The sequence below is a fragment of the Mytilus galloprovincialis genome, chromosome 1 (genome assembly GCF_965363235.1).
Source record: "Mytilus galloprovincialis chromosome 1, xbMytGall1.hap1.1, whole genome shotgun sequence".
NCBI classification, from domain to species: Eukaryota; Metazoa; Mollusca; class Bivalvia; order Mytilida; family Mytilidae; genus Mytilus; species Mytilus galloprovincialis.
The window spans coordinates 86,661,558-86,677,946 of NC_134838.1; the positions used below are offsets into that span (position 1 = coordinate 86,661,558).

The 16,389-nt window shown below is 35.3% G+C and overlaps 1 protein-coding gene across 1 annotated transcript in view; it reads left to right on the forward strand.

Annotated features, from left to right (window-relative positions):
* The first annotated feature begins 6,701 nt into the window (after positions 1–6,701).
* LOC143043137 (lysosomal dipeptide transporter MFSD1-like) overlaps positions 6,702–16,389 on the forward strand; it is a 39,692-nt gene continuing 30,004 nt past the window's right edge. Inside the window, exons 1-4 of the mRNA XM_076215584.1 lie at positions 6,702–7,027; positions 7,919–8,019; positions 8,569–8,672; positions 9,748–9,803. Coding sequence (XP_076071699.1) covers positions 7,012–7,027; positions 7,919–8,019; positions 8,569–8,672; positions 9,748–9,803 — 277 coding nt within the window. The 5' untranslated portion in view covers positions 6,702–7,011. The remainder of the gene's footprint in view (positions 7,028–7,918; positions 8,020–8,568; positions 8,673–9,747; positions 9,804–16,389) is intronic.

Genomic DNA, 16,389 nt, shown 5'->3' on the forward strand with positions numbered 1-16,389 from the left:
TAAAAAAACATGGCCGCCCTTACTTTAAATAGAACATAGGGGTCAAATGCAGTTTTTGGCTTATATCTCAAAAACGAAAGCATTTAGAGCAAATCTGACATGGAGTAAAAATGTTCATTAGGTCAAGATCTATCAGCCCTGAAATTTTCAGACGAATCAAACAAACCATTGTTGGGTTGCTGCCACTTAATTGGTAATTTTAAGGAAATTTTGCAGTTTTTGGTCATTATCTTGAATATCATTATAGATAAAGATAAACTGTAAACAGCAAAAATGATCAGCAAAGTAAGATCTACAAATAGGTTAATATGACCAAAATTGTCAATTGACCCCTTAAGGGGTTATGTCCTTTAATGACAATTTTTCACAATTTTGTTCATCATATTTGCTAACTTTAAAAAATCTTCTCCTCTGAAACTACTGAATGGATTTGGATGAAACTTAGCATGATAGTTCCTTAGATTATCCTGCACAAAGTGTGTGCTTCGATTTTTGATCCGTCAAAAAACATGGCCGCCCTTACTTTAAATAGAACATAGGGGTCAAATGCATTTTTTGGCTTATATCTCAAAAACGAAAGCATTTAGAGCAAATCTGACATGGGGTAAAAAAAAGGTACAAGATTTATCAGCCCTGAAATTTTCAGACGAATCAAACAAACCATTGTTGGTTGACCTCATTTTCACAGTCCATTGCTAAGTTTTAAGTGTTTGTGTTTTGGTCTCATTTTCTTTATTTATAAACAGTAAGTCATATATATTTGTAATATTGAAGAATTGTTAGCTGTACATGTTTGCCTGGCATGGTTCAATATGTTCAATAAGGCATTGTTTACCAGGTGAGCGATTCAGGCTCTTGAGAGCCTCTTGTTTCAGACACCAAGCCCTTTTTTTTCGCCATGCTCTTTTTCTTCTGAAAAAATTGACGCCATGTGCCCTTTTGCATTATCTGGATTGAGTTCCAGTTGCGGTATTAGGTTTTTTCGCTGATCGAAAGGCGACAAGCATTGACTATAAAAGTTGGTTACATAATATTTCATGAAGATTCAACTTGAGTTAGATCTTAATGTTATCACCACCGGGTAGTCATTGTTGCCTAACAGACTTAAATTAAAAATACTGCAATTTTTCCACCCAAAAAAATTAGGATGGGTGAAAATTTGTCAATTTAACAATAATCTATAAAATTATGTTTCCAGCTCATACAGGATGCAATTCAGCAACTATAGATTACTGTACATCTTTAACAAGGAGCAAAATTCATACCCAATAGCAAGTTATAAAAGGTCCTGACATGACAAAATGTAAAACAATTCAAACAAAAAACACAATGGCTGATTTATAAACAAAACAACGAACAAAAAATTGTATGCTTTGCAGCAACAAAAGACGAACCAAAGAGTTACAGACTCATGACTTTGGACAGGCTCACACAGAATGTGGTGTGATTAAACATAATTTTGTATGCCCAACATTCCCCCTTACCTGGGACAGTGGTCTCACAATACAATATAAGTACAAACTTGAAAAGAGCTTGACTCAACAGATTGATATGAAGCACATAAACTACTAACAAAACATTAAGACAAAAATGTCACAAAGTGGCCACCTGAGAGTACTCACTGTTACTGAAAACTTGTTTAAAGTCACTAGCAACGAAAAAGAGATGCCAAATATTAAACACTGCTGGTGGAATAAACAACAACAAAAGAGATGCCAAATAACACTGCTGGTGGAATAAACAACAACAAAAGAGATGCCAAATAACACTGCTGGTGGAATAAACAACAACAAAACATTAAAGACAAAAACGTCACAAAGTGACCATCTGAGAGTACCCACTGTTACTGAAAACTTGTCAGTTTAAAGTCATTAAAAGCAACAAAAGATGCTCAATAACACTGTTTGTGGAATAAACAACAACAAAAGAGGTGCTTGATAACACTGCTGATGGAATAAAAAAATATAGATTGGCCCAATAACACTGCTGGTGGAATAAACAATATAGATTGCTCCAATAACACTGCTGGTGGAAAAAACAACAACAAAAGAGATGCTCATTAACACTGCTGGTGGAAAACAACAACAAAAGAGTACGCAATAACCCTGCTTGTGGAATAAACAACAACAAAAGAGATGCTCAATACAACTGCTGGTGGACTAAACAACAACAAAAGAGATTCTCAATATCACTGCAGGTGGAAAAAACAACAACAAAAGAGATGCTCCTGCAGTGATATTGAGCATATATTTTGTTGTTGTTTATTCCACCAGCAGTGTTGTTGGTACAACAATAGATATGCCCAATACTGCGGCTGGTGGAAAAAACAACAACAAAAGAGATGCCCAATAACACTGCTTGCGGAATAAACAACAACAAAAGAGATGCCCAAGAATACTGCTGGTGGAATAAAAAAACAACAAATTATATGCTCCATGCACTGCTGGTAGAATAAACAACAAACGAGATGCCCAATATCACTACTGTAGGAATAAAAAACAACAAAAGAGATTCTAAATAACACTGCTGATGGAATAAATAACAACAAAAGAGATGCCAAATAACACTGCTACAACAATAGATATGCCCAATACTACGGCTGGTGGAATAAACAACAACAAAAGAGATGCTCAATATCACTGCAGGTGGAATAAACAACAACAAAAGATATGCTTAATGCACTGCTGGTAGAATAAACAATATAGATGCCAAATTACACTGCTGGAATAAACAACAACAAAACATATACTCAATACTTCTGCTGGTGGAATAGATAAAACAAAACAGATGATCAATACCACTGCTTGTGGAATAAAGTACAAGAAAGGGGATGCCCAATATCCCTGCTGGTGGAATAAAAAATCCAACAAAATAGATGATCAATACCAATGCTGGTGGAATAATAAAAAAAAGATTATCAATTCTACTGCTGTTGGAATAAAAAACAACAGAAGATTAGCTTAATACCACTGCTGGTGGAATAAACAACAACAAAATATATGCTCAATACCACTGCTGGTGGAATAAAAAAAACAACAAAAGAGATAATCAATACCACTACTGATGGAATACAAAACAACAAAAGAGATGATCAATACCACTGCTGGTGGAATAAAAAACAACAAAAGAGACGATAAATACCACTGCTTGTGAAATAAACAACAAGAAAAGAGATGCACAATAACCCTGTTGGTGGAATAAATAACAACAAAAGAGATGCCCAATAACACTTCTGGTGGAATAAACAACAACAAAATATATGCTCAATGCACTGCTTGTGGAATAAACAACAACAAAAGATATGCTCAATACCACTGCTGGTGGAATAAACAACAACAAAAGAGATGCCAAATAACACTGCTGGTGGAATAAACAACAACAAAACATTAAAGACAAAAACGTCACAAAGTGACCATCTGAGAGTACCCACTGTTACTGAAAACTTGTCAGTTTAAAGTCATTAAAAGCAACAAAAGATGCTCAATAACACTGTTTGTGGAATAAACAACAACAAAAGAGATGCTTGATAACACTGCTGATGGAATAAAAAAATATAGATTGGCCCAATAACACTGCTGGTGGAATAAACAATATAGATTGCTCCAATAACACTGCTGGTGGAAAAAACAACAACAAAAGAGATGCTCATTAACACTGCTGGTGGAAGACAACAACAAAAGAGTACGCAATAACCCTGCTTGTGGAATAAACAACAACAAAAGAGATGCTCAATACAACTGCTGGTGGAATAAACAACAACAAAAGAGATTCTCAATATCACTGCAGGTGGAAAAAACAACAACAAAAGAGATGCTCCTGCAGTGATATTGAGCATATATTTTGTTGTTGTTTATTCCACCAGCAGTGTTGTTGGTACAACAATAGATATGCCCAATACTGCGGCTGGTGGAAAAAACAACAACAAAAGAGATGCCCAATAACACTGCTTGTGGAATAAACAACAACAAAAGAGATGCCCAAGAATACTGCTGGTGGAATAAAAAAAACAACAAATTATATGCTCCATGCACTGCTGGTAGAATAAACAACAAACGAGATGCCCAATATCACTACTGTAGGAATAAAAAACAACAAAAGAGATTCTAAATAACACTGCTGATGGAATAAATAACAACAAAAGAGATGCCAAATAACACTGCTACAACAATAGATATGCCCAATACTACGGCTGGTGGAATAAACAACAACAAAAGAGATGCTCAATATCACTGCAGGTGGAATAAACAACAACAAAAGATATGCTTAATGCACTGCTGGTAGAATAAACAATATAGATGCCAAATTACACTGCTGGAATAAACAACAACAAAACATATACTCAATACTTCTGCTGGTGGAATAGATAAAACAAAACAGATGATCAATACCACTGCTTGTGGAATAAAGTACAAGAAAGGGGATGCCCAATATCCCTGCTGGTGGAATAAAAAATCCAACAAAATAGATGATCAATACCAATGCTGGTGGAATAATAAAAAAAAAGATTATCAATTCTACTGCTGTTGGAATAAAAAACAACAGAAGATTAGCTTAATACCACTGCTGGTGGAATAAACAACAACAAAATATATGCTCAATACCACTGCTGGTGGAATAAAAAAAAAAACAAAAGAGATAATCAATACCACTACTGATGGAATACAAAACAACAAAAGAGATGATCAATACCACTGCTGGTGGAATAAAAAAACAACAAAAGAGACGATAAATACCACTGCTTGTGAAATAAACAACAAGAAAAGAGATGCACAATAACCCTGTTGGTGGAATAAATAACAACAAAAGAGATGCCCAATAACACTTCTGGTGGAATAAACAACAACAAAATATATGCTCAATGCACTGCTTGTGGAATAAACAACAACAAAAGATATGCTCAATACCACTGCTGGTGGAATAAACAAGAAAAGAGATGACCAATAACCCTACTGATGGAATAAACAACAAAATATATGCTCAATGCACTGCTGGTAAATGAAAACAACAAACAAGATTCCCAATTTCACTACTGTAGGAATAAACAACAACAAAAGAGATGCGCAATCACCTTGCTGATGGAAAAAAAAAACAACAAAAGAGATGCCCAATAACACTGCCGGTGGAATAAACAACAACAAAAAAGATGTCCAATAACACTGCTGGTGGAATAAACAACAAGATTTATGCTCAACGCACTGTCGGTAGGATAAACAACAAACGAGATGCCCAATATCACTACTGTAGGAATAATAAAAAAAGAGATGCCAAAAGACACTGCTGGTAGAATAAATAACAACAAAAGAGATGCCAAATAACACTGCTACAACAATAGATATGTCCAATACTACTGCTGGTGGAATAAAAAACAACAAAACATATGCTCAATACTTCTGCTGGTGGAATACAAAAAACAAAAGAGATGATCAATACCACTGCTTGTGGAATAAACAATAAGAAAAGGGATGCCCAATATCCTTGCTGGTGGAATAAAAATCCAACAAAATAGATGATCAATACCAATGCTGGTGAAATAATAAAAAAAAAAAGATGATCAATACCACTGCTGGTGGAATAAAAAGCAACAGAAGATATGCTTAATACCACTGCTGGTGGAATAAACAACAACAAAAGATATGCTCAATACCACTGCTGGTGGAACAAAAAAACAACAAGAGATGATCAATCCCACTGCTGGTGGAATAAAAAAACAACAAAAGAGACGATCAATACCACTGCTTGTGGAATAAACAACAAGAAAAGAGATGCACAATAACCCTGCTTGTGGAATAAATAACAACAAAAGAGATGTCCAATAACACTGCTGGTAGAATAAACAACAACAAAATATATGCTCAATGCACTGCTGGTAGAATAAACAACAAACAAGATGCCCAATATCACTACTGTAGGAATAAAAAACAACAGAAGAGATGCACAATCACCTTGTTGGAGGAAAAACAACAACAAAAGAGATGCTCAATAGCATTGCCGGTGGATTAAACAACAACAAAAGAGATGTCCAATGACACTGGTGGAATAAACAACAACAAAATATATGCTCAATGCACTGCTGGTAGAATAAACAACAAACAAGATGCCTAATATCACTACTGTAGGAATAAAAAAAAACAACAGAAGAGATGCACAATCACCTTGTTGGTGGAAAAAAACAACAAAAGATATGCCCAATAACACTACTGTAGAAATAAAAAAAAAAGAGATGCCAAAAGACACTGCTGGTTGAATAAGGGAGCTACCATTTGATTTTTATGGGGGGGGGGGCTAGGATGAAATTTGGCAGGATGAGACAATTGCCAAAAAAAAAAAGTCAGGACGACAATTTAGGTAAAAAAAAGTCAGGATAAACTAAAAAAAAAAAGCAGGACCAAACAGAAAGAAAAATAAAAAGGCAGGACAGAGATTACAGCTAAAAAATCAAATGGTAGCTCCCTAAATAACAACAAAAGAGATGCCAAATAACACTGCTGATGGAATAATCTTTTTCCTGAGTATTTTACCGAATAATTTCATTTTTTAAATATCTAAGAACTCAGTAAAGACTTCCAGACCCTCAGTTAGATGACAATTTCTAAAAGGGAGTCTATATTGATCTATACTCGAAAAGCTCATTGGAAAATTTTACCGACAGTAAATAATCAGATTTCCCGCGGTTTTTGCCTTTGTCCTTTTCATTCCAGAAGGAAAAGACACGAGAGTACTCGAATGGAAACAAATATAAACAACACAATACTTCACGACTTTCTTACTACTAAACTTTACTAAGTCGCTGCCAATTATTATATATTGAAGTATTTAGAATCATTAACAGATTTTTCTGACAAAAGTCTCATTTGTAACTGTGATTTATACTGACAACCAGTATGACAATATTCTGATTCAAACTAAATTGAGAGCTTCTGAGTGATCATGTGACACTGACTTTTGATCTGTCCCCGACGCTGACAATTGGTAACACAATATAAGCCGTTAATATAGTCGGACAAAATAGATATGGAAGCAACAGATAGTAAGTCTTAAAACTGTTTAATTAACAAAAACTGTCAGTAAAATATATAATCTAAGGGGGCGTTTTGAACAGTCGAAAACCATTCTTTTCCAGACATTATGCTCTACCTTAATACTCAGACCTTATATTATAAAGAGATATCTATATTAAAGGCATACACATATTTAATTGACAAAGATATGAAATATCACTGAAGCATATGTCTACACTTGAGCAGCAATGATCAGCAAAGCCAGTGCAACAGCATGATGCCAATCATTACATATACATATATATCACTGCAAAATACATTAACTAATGATTGCCTCTCATTTAGAAAAACTTTTAAAAGTCTCTCAAATATATTGTCTATAATGATAGTGTCAAGTGGTATCATACACTGTATGACTGTATCAACTTCATATGAATCATATTTGCAACCATACACTTGCCATAATTTTTACTGTTAAGGTCACATATGACCCCTTTCTACAATCATGTTCTCTGATGACCAAAAAAAATATTTTAACTTCACGAAAAATTGAATTCTCCAATCTAAAGCATGCCTTTACTTCATCATCGGGGATGATCCAGTGTGCATATTTGTACACACAGACTGAAGTCTTTTGCTTACATTTAAATACTGATTAGTAATCTGACAAAAGCTAAATGAATAGAAAATAGTTCATGTTACATTCATTGAATAAGAAAAGCAAATATATTATACCTGTATGATAGATAACAAAACACAAGTACAAGCACGACAATAATAATTATTTTGATAATGTAACCAAAGAATACATCTATGAAAACAACCTCAAAGTACCTTTAACGAATGATCTCTTATTTTGAATGATACTATCAGGTAGGTCCAAAATAGATTTGATTAGTAGTACATATATATATTTTCAGGATCATACCGTTTCTTGTTGCTGTTTTTCAACTGTATGCTGACATTTGGATCTTATTTTTGTTTTGATATGCCAAGTGTTTTGCAAGCACAGTTTACTGGGGTAAGTATTGAAATATTATGCCAAATGTTTTACAAGCACAGTGTTTTAATATGCCAAGTGTTTTACAAGCAGTTTACTGGGGGTAAGTGTTTTAATATGCCAAGTGTTTTACAAGCACATTTTACTGGGGTAAGTGTTTTAATATTCAGAATGTTTAACAGACACAGTTTACTGCAGTAAAGTGTTTTGATATGCATGCGATATGCCTAATGTTTTACAAGCAAAGTTCACTTGGGTAAATGTAAGGGTTTTGATATGCCCAATGTTACAACCACAGGCTTTACAAGCACATTTTACTGGGGTAAGTGTTTTGATATGCAGTGTTTTACAAGCATACCGGTAGTTGAAATTACTGGGGTAGGTGTGTTAATACGCCAAGTCTTATGCAAGCACAGTTTACTGAATAGTGTACAAGTTGTTGGATTGATATTCCAATAATTCAGACGTACACCATATTGACAAAAGAAACAATATTTCTTTATAGAATATAGTTTTTTAAATGTCATACTTTTATTATTGCAATTTATCTTTCTATGTGTTTTGTTACAGGTATCAAACTGCACAGAAAATTCCACCATATGCGATGAGTGTAAAGGATGTCTTGGAATGTCTAATGATGATTACAATCTGTTATATGCTATTTATGCATGGACGTAAGATTTTTTCCATTAGCTAAAGGTGTCCATAGGGATAAGGTTTCAGGTCTTAAATGACCATGACCTTCCTTATACCCAAGAATTGCTTACATGAAGTTTTGCTTGAAGTTCCTGATCTAAGGAAAACAACAAATCATAGAGAAATTGTTTTTTGTCAGTTTATACCTTTAATACATGTACTCGTTTTATGATGGTTTTGACTTTGACCTTCATTTTATCCATAAATGAATTTATATCCACTTCATTTGAGGTCTGGTAGACAGTTATCTCATTGGCAATCATATCATAGGGTTAAACACCTTTGCGAGCTCCCAACTCTCCCTAACCTGGAACAGTCGTGTTACAGCACAACATATAAAACTAGGTATTAAATTGAATTGTAAAGGGTAATTCAGTAAGATCAACTTGAACCACAAAAAACAACTAATAAAGTAAAGATCTGTTAGTACTTGCAGTTACTGAAAGGTAGTTCAAAGCCAATAAAGTAAAGATCTGTTAGTACTTGCAGTTACTGAAAGGTAGTTCAAAGCCAATCACAACTCAAATGTATAAGATAAATTGTGTTTACTCAGAACAAAATATCAATCATCTTACATCCAAAACATCTAATGTAAAGATGTCACAGAAAATGTTGCCCCCTTGTGCAATGCTCTTATAAACTAGAGGCATACCTGTCCTCACACTGGCTTTCAGAAAACGCAATTCGTCTTACAAAAAAAAATCCACCATAAATCAGGTGCGTTTTTTATTCTATATTTTAATCATATTATAGTAACCTCTTTGTAATTAAGTTATTTTCTATAGCACTCAATTATTATTTGCCTTGATTTAATGATGAGGGTGGTTTTCAACAACCTTGACTGTCCATGAGGGTCTTGCATGGTCGGCTGTGATTTGAAATGTGTGTCTGATCAATTTTATAGCGCTCTTTATTACACATATGTAACATCAAGTATCATAGGTTATACACTGGTTTGACTATGTTAAACAGTTTTTTTAATAAGTTATTAATTTGAAAAAAATATTCCAAAAATGATTTTGATTTCAAAACCAACTTTTAATTATATTACAGGAATGCTGTTGTAGTAATTGGTGCTGGTTTTCTGATTGATAAACTAGGAAATAGAAGTATGTATTACAGTTACTATAACATTTGTACCGAACATTTTTTTGTGTGTATGTGACTATCTAAATGTTACATTTTTATTCTGTTAATGAAGTATGCTTTGACCTATAATGATTTAGTTTTATAAATTATGACTAGGATGGAGAGTTGTCTCATTGGCACTCATACCACATCTTCTTATATCTATGACAGACAGAAAAGGAGGAAACATTGTTTTAATGTAATTGTAATATAACCAGAAATTAGGAATGTTTATTTAGGAAGAAGAAGCAAACAAAATAAAACACATGATCTTAGAAAAAGTTTGAAACTGAGGGTTATATCTGGGAAACCAAATCTGTTTTTCTGTTTTTTTTTCCTTTTTAGCTCACCTGGCCGAAAGGCCAAGTGAGCTTTTCTCATCACTTGGCGTCTGTCGTCGTCCGTCGTTGTCGTCGTCCTGCGTTAACTTTTACAAAAATCTTCTCCAAACTTGGCCACAATCATCATTGGGGTATCTAGTTTAAAAAATGTGTCCGGTGACCCGGCCAACCAACCAAGATGGCCGCCATGGCTAAAAATAAAACATAGGGGTAAAATGCAGTTTTTGGCTTATAACTCAAAAACCAAAGCATTTAGAGCAAATCTGACGGGGGGGGGGGGGGGGGGGGGGGGAAGGGGGGTAATATTGTTTATCATGTCAAGATCTATCTGCCCTGAAATTTTCAGAAGAATCCGACATTTCGTTGTTGGGTTGCTTCCCCTGAAATGGTAATTTTAAGGAAATTTTGCTGTTTTTGGTTATTATCTTGAATATTATTATAGATAGTGATAAACTGTAAACAGCAATAATGTTCAGCAAAGTAAGATCTACAAATAAGTCAACATGACCAAAATGGTCAGTTGACCACTTTAGGAGTTATTGCCCTTTATAGTCAATTTTTAACCATTTTTCGTAAATCTTAGTAATCTTTTAGAAAAATCTTCTCCTCTGAAACTACTGGGCCAAATTTAACCAAACTTGGCCACAATCATCATTGGGGTATCTAGTTTAAAAAATGTGTCCAGTGACTCGGCCAACCAACCAAGATGGCTGCCATGGCTAAAAATAAAACATGGGGGTAAAATGCAGTTTTTGGCTTATAACTCAAAAACCAAAGCATTTAGAGCTAATCTGACATGTGGTAATATTGTTCATCAGGTCAAGATCTATCTGCCCTGAAATTTTAAGATGAATCGGACATTCCATTGTTGGGTTGCTGCCCCTAAATTGGTAATTTTAAGGAAATTTTGCTGTTTTTTGTTATTATCTTGAATATTATTATAGATAGAGATGAACTATAAACAGCAATAATGTTCAGCAAAGTAAGATCTACAAATAAGTCGACATGACCAAAATGGTCAGTTGACAACTTTAGGAGTTATTGCCCTTTATAGTCAATTTTCAACCATTTTTATGCAGTTAAGCTGCATTATGCGAGCACCCTAGATTTGGGTTCTACCCAATAAATGCTGAAATACTTGCCATTGTTATTATCTAGCTCGCTACTATGTTATATATAACTAATTGAACACTTTTTTAATACTTTTTATTCTGGATTACAAAAAATATGACCAGAAAAACCTTAAATGATCGTCGATTTATCCAAAAGTTTTGAAGTTACACGTAGGAAGTAGTGCTTATTAAGAATCCTTGTGTAGTTCATTATGACTTATGCTTTTGGCCAAGATGTCAAAGAACAATTGTATGAAATATTTAATCGCCGAAAATCTCTTAAGACAAGTAGTTTAGATTTCTTAAATGGCAAAAGTCGTAGGAATATTGTTTGTCATCAATACGTAGTACAACTACGTCAGTAGTCTATTATTAAGTTCAATTGTTCATGCTGTTGGCGGCAATTTCAAATTAGAAAAAGAAATTTTCGTATCTTTTCAATTTGGAGGCAGGTGTGCAAATTAGCGGTGGTCCGAGGTCCGCGACCTTCCACTATTGCAAGCGGAATTTCGACTAGGGTAGTTGGTTTCTAGCTACGCGCGACGTAGTCACCTTCCACTTGAAAGAAAATAAGAATTAACTTTGCAAACCTTTTCACCATGTTCACCAAAGTCTCCAATTTAACGAGCTAAAAACTTATGTTTATCATTTTTATTCATGACAGCGAGGTTCATTTTGTTCAACCGCTAGCTTTAAACAGAAAATCGCCGACAAATATTGTATAAATTCGAGTAAAATCTTATCTGGTTGACAAAAACAACATTGTAAACACCTAACAATGGCGGCCGTGAAGACAAAATTTTACAATATCGGATCCGATTCCGGAAGCGGATAAGGGTAATTCCGGGTTTAGCGATCATTACAAAATAAATCAAAGCAGGTGAAAAAATACATCTATGCATGGTAAATAAATATAAACACTAGACTTGTAAACCAAAAGATAAATGTAAAAGAAATAAAAAGCAGAAAAATATTTTATACAGAAACTCAAAATTTTTTTTGACAAATTTTAATTTAAAAATCCAATACAACGTGACAGCTGGGAACAGTATATCTAACAATATACATGTTCATGGTCACAGTCTAAATTTTCCTTATCAGTGATAAATGATGATAATGCATGTTAGATGCTTTTAAAGTGTAAACATATTACTGCAATTTCGAAGGGTTATTTTTTTATCTCAATTTTGAAGGGTCAATTAAAGTAAATGAAAGTTTCTTTCTCTATTTTCACAAATAATGCAACTATATTATATATACCTGAATGTAAGTAAAGCATATGATATATAGGTGGCATTCTTTGGGCCACTCTACCCCTCCTGTTTATTAACTTGGAAACCGTCGAGCTCCCCACCCTAAACAGTAGGGGGAGAACCAGGATCTTAGGTTAGGAGGGGCGCAAACTTAAATTTTCTCCGAGTAGAGTGAGGCTAAAAAAAAATTGAGGTAAAATTATCGGAATATTCTTTATTAAGCTGAGAACAACCCATGCTTTGCAAATTTAAGGGTTGCACGCCTGCCAACCCCCACCCCCACCCCCCCCCTCGACTGAATCCGCCCCTGCATATATTCAAGTATAGGACAATATACTTTGAAACGGTTGAGATCCACACCCCTTAACCATATATATTCATGTTTGTGACAATATGAAAAATCAAATGAAATATAGGAAGAGTCGCTGGGGGTCACCTCAACCCTCCTGTTTTAGAATTTAAAAATGATCGAGATCCCCACCCCTAAACCATATATATTCATGTATGGGACAATATAACAAATCAGATGAAATATAGGGGAGTCCCTTGGGTCACCCCACTCCCTCCTGTTTGAGAATTTGAAACCTGTTGAGATCCCCACCCCTTAACCATATATATTCATGTACGGGACAATATAACAATTCAAATGAAAGATAGGGGAGTCCCTTGGGACACTGTACACCCTCCTGTTTGAGAACTTGGAAATGGTCAAGATCCTCACCCTAAACCATATATACTCATGTATGGGACAATATAACAAATGAAATGAAATATAGAGGAAGTCCCTGTGGTCACCCCAACCCTCCTGTTTGAGAACTTGGAAACGGTCGAGATCACCACACCAAAACAATATGTATTCATATATGGGCCAATATAACTAATTAAATCAAATATAGGGGGAGTCCCCGGGGTCACCCTACCCCTCCTGTTTGAGAACTTGGAAACCAATGAGATCCCACCCCTAAACAATATATATTTATGTATAGGACAATATAACAAATAAAATGAAATGTAGGGGAAGTCCCTAGGGTCACCCTACCCCCAGTGGCGGATCCAAAAAAATTCATAAGTGGGGGCCCACTGACTGACCTAAGAGGGGGCCCACTCCAGTCATGCTTCAGTGATCATTCTCTATATAAGCAACCAATTTTTTTCTCAAAAAACAGGGGGGGGGGGCAGCCCCCTAAATCCTCTGCCTACCCCTACCTGTTTGAGAACTTTAAAACAGTTGAGATCCCCACCCCTAAATTATATATATTCATATGTATGGGACAAAATAACAAATCATTTACATTTACTATGGGCAAGTCAGTCAGACCTCACCTTTGATCCCTGTTGTAGTAAACATTTGTCTGTTCGTGTCTCATAACTTTTGTACTATAGAACACAAATTCAGTTTTCTTTCCATGGAAACCAGTCCATTCATACTATTACATGTTCATACTAAGTCAACTTGAACTTCAAGCAGTCAAATAAAACCAAGGTTAACTACCAAGTAGAACAACTGCAATCATTGGGAACTTGTACCACTGCAGACTCACCATAAAAAAATATACATTGCTATATGCATTGCTTTTGAAACATTGATAACATATAAATTATTTGCCTTAATAAATAAATCATTAGATAAACATAAATGTACTATATATGAATGTTTAATGTTGAGGCAACTTTGCCAGTTTTCATCATTACGGTTGCCTTGGTTTTTGGTTAACTGCCTTCAGCGCTTACAGCGCTTTGATTCATAAATCTTAGTAATCTTTTAGAAAAATCTTCTCCTCTGAAACTACTGGGCCAAATTTAACCAAACTTAGCCAAATTCATCATTGGGGTATCTAGTTAAAAAAATGTGTCTGGTAACTCGGCCAACAAACCAAGATGGCCGCCATGGCTAAAAATAGAACATGGGGTAAAATGCAGTTTTTGGCTTATAACTCAAAAACCAAAGCATTAAGAGCAAATCTGACAGGAGATAAAATTGTTGATCAGGTCACGATCTATCTGCCCTGGAATTTTCAGATGAATCGGATAATCCGTTGTTAGGTTGCTGCCCCTGAATTGGTAATTTTGAGGAAATTTTGCTGTTTTTTAGCTCACCTGGCCCGAAGGGCCAAGTGAGCTTTTCCCATCACTTGGCGTCTGTCGTCCGTCGTCGTTAACTTTTACAAAAATCTTCTCCTCTGAAACTACTGGGCCAAATTTAACCAAACTTGGCCACAATCATCATTGGGGTATCTAGTTTAAAAAATGTGTGGCGTGACCCGGCCAACCAACCAAGATGGCCGCCATGGCTAAAAATAGAACATACGGGTAAAATGCAGTTTTTGGCTTATAACTCAAAAACCAAAGCATTTAGAGCAAATCTGACATGGGGGTAAAATTGTTTACCAGGCCAAGATCTATCTGCCCTCAAATTTTCAGATGAATCCGACAACATGTTATTGGGTTGCTGCCCCTGAACTGGTAATTTTAGGGAATTTTTGCTGTTTTTGGCTATTATCTTGAATATTATTATAGATAGAGATAAACTGTAAACAGCAATAATGTTCAGCAAAGTAAGATTTACAAATAAGACAACATGACCAAAATGGTCAGTTGACCCCTTTAGGAGTTATTGACCTTTATAGTCAATTTTTAACCATTTTTCGTAAATCTTAGTAATCTTTTACAAAAATCTTCTCCTCTGAAACTACTGGGCCAAATTAATCCAAACTTGGCCACAATCATCTTTGGGATATCTAGTTTAAAAAATGTGTCCAGTGACCTGGCCAACCAACCAAGATGGCCACCATGGCTAAAAATAGAACATAGGGGTAAAATGCAGTTTTTGGCTTATAAGTTATAACTCAAAAACCAAAGCATTTAGAGCAAATCTGACATGCGGTGAAAGTGTTTATCAGGTCAAGATCTATCTGCCCTGAAATTTTCAGATGAATCGGACAACCTGTTGTTGGGTTGCTGCCCCTGAATTGGTAATTTTAAGGAAATTTTGCTGTTTTTGGTTATTATCTTGAATATCATTATAGATAGAGATAAACTGTAAACAGCAATAATGTTCAGCAAAGTAAGATTTACAAATAAGTCAGCATGACCAAAATGGTCAGTTGACCCCTGAAGGAGTTATTGCCCTATATAGTCAATTTTTTAACCATTTTTTCGTAAATCTTAGTAATCTTTTACAAAAATCTTCTTCTCTGAAACTACTGGGCCAAATTCAACTAAACTTGGCCACAATCATCATTGGGGTAATTTGTTTTAAAAATGTGTGGTGTGACCTGGCCAATCAACCAAAATGGCTGCCACGGCTAATAATAGAACATAAGGGTAAAATGCAGTTTTTGGCTTATAATAATTGAAGTTATAACTCAAAAACCGAAGCATTAAGAGAAAATCTGACAGGGTTTAACTATTTATCAGGTCAAGATCTATCTGCCCTGATGTTTTCACATGGATCGGACAACCTGTTGTTAGGTTACTGTCCTGAATTGGTAATTTTAAGGAAATTTTGCCATTTTTAGCTCACCTGGCCCGAAGGGCCAAGTGAGCTTTTCTCATCACTTGGCGTCCGGCGTCCGTCGTCCGTCGTCCGTCGTCCGTCGTCCGTCGTCGTCGTCGTCGTTAACTTTTACAAAAATCTTCTCCTCTGAAACTACTGGGCCAAATCAAACCAAACTTGGCCACAATCATCATTGGGGTATCTAGTTTAAAAAATGTGTGGCGTGACCCGGTCAACCAACCAAGATGGCCGCCACGGCTAAAAATAGAACATAGGGGTAAAATGCAGTTTTTGGCTTATAACTCAAAAACCAAAGCATTTAGAGCAAATCTGACATGGGGTAAAAATGTTTATCAGGTCAAGAT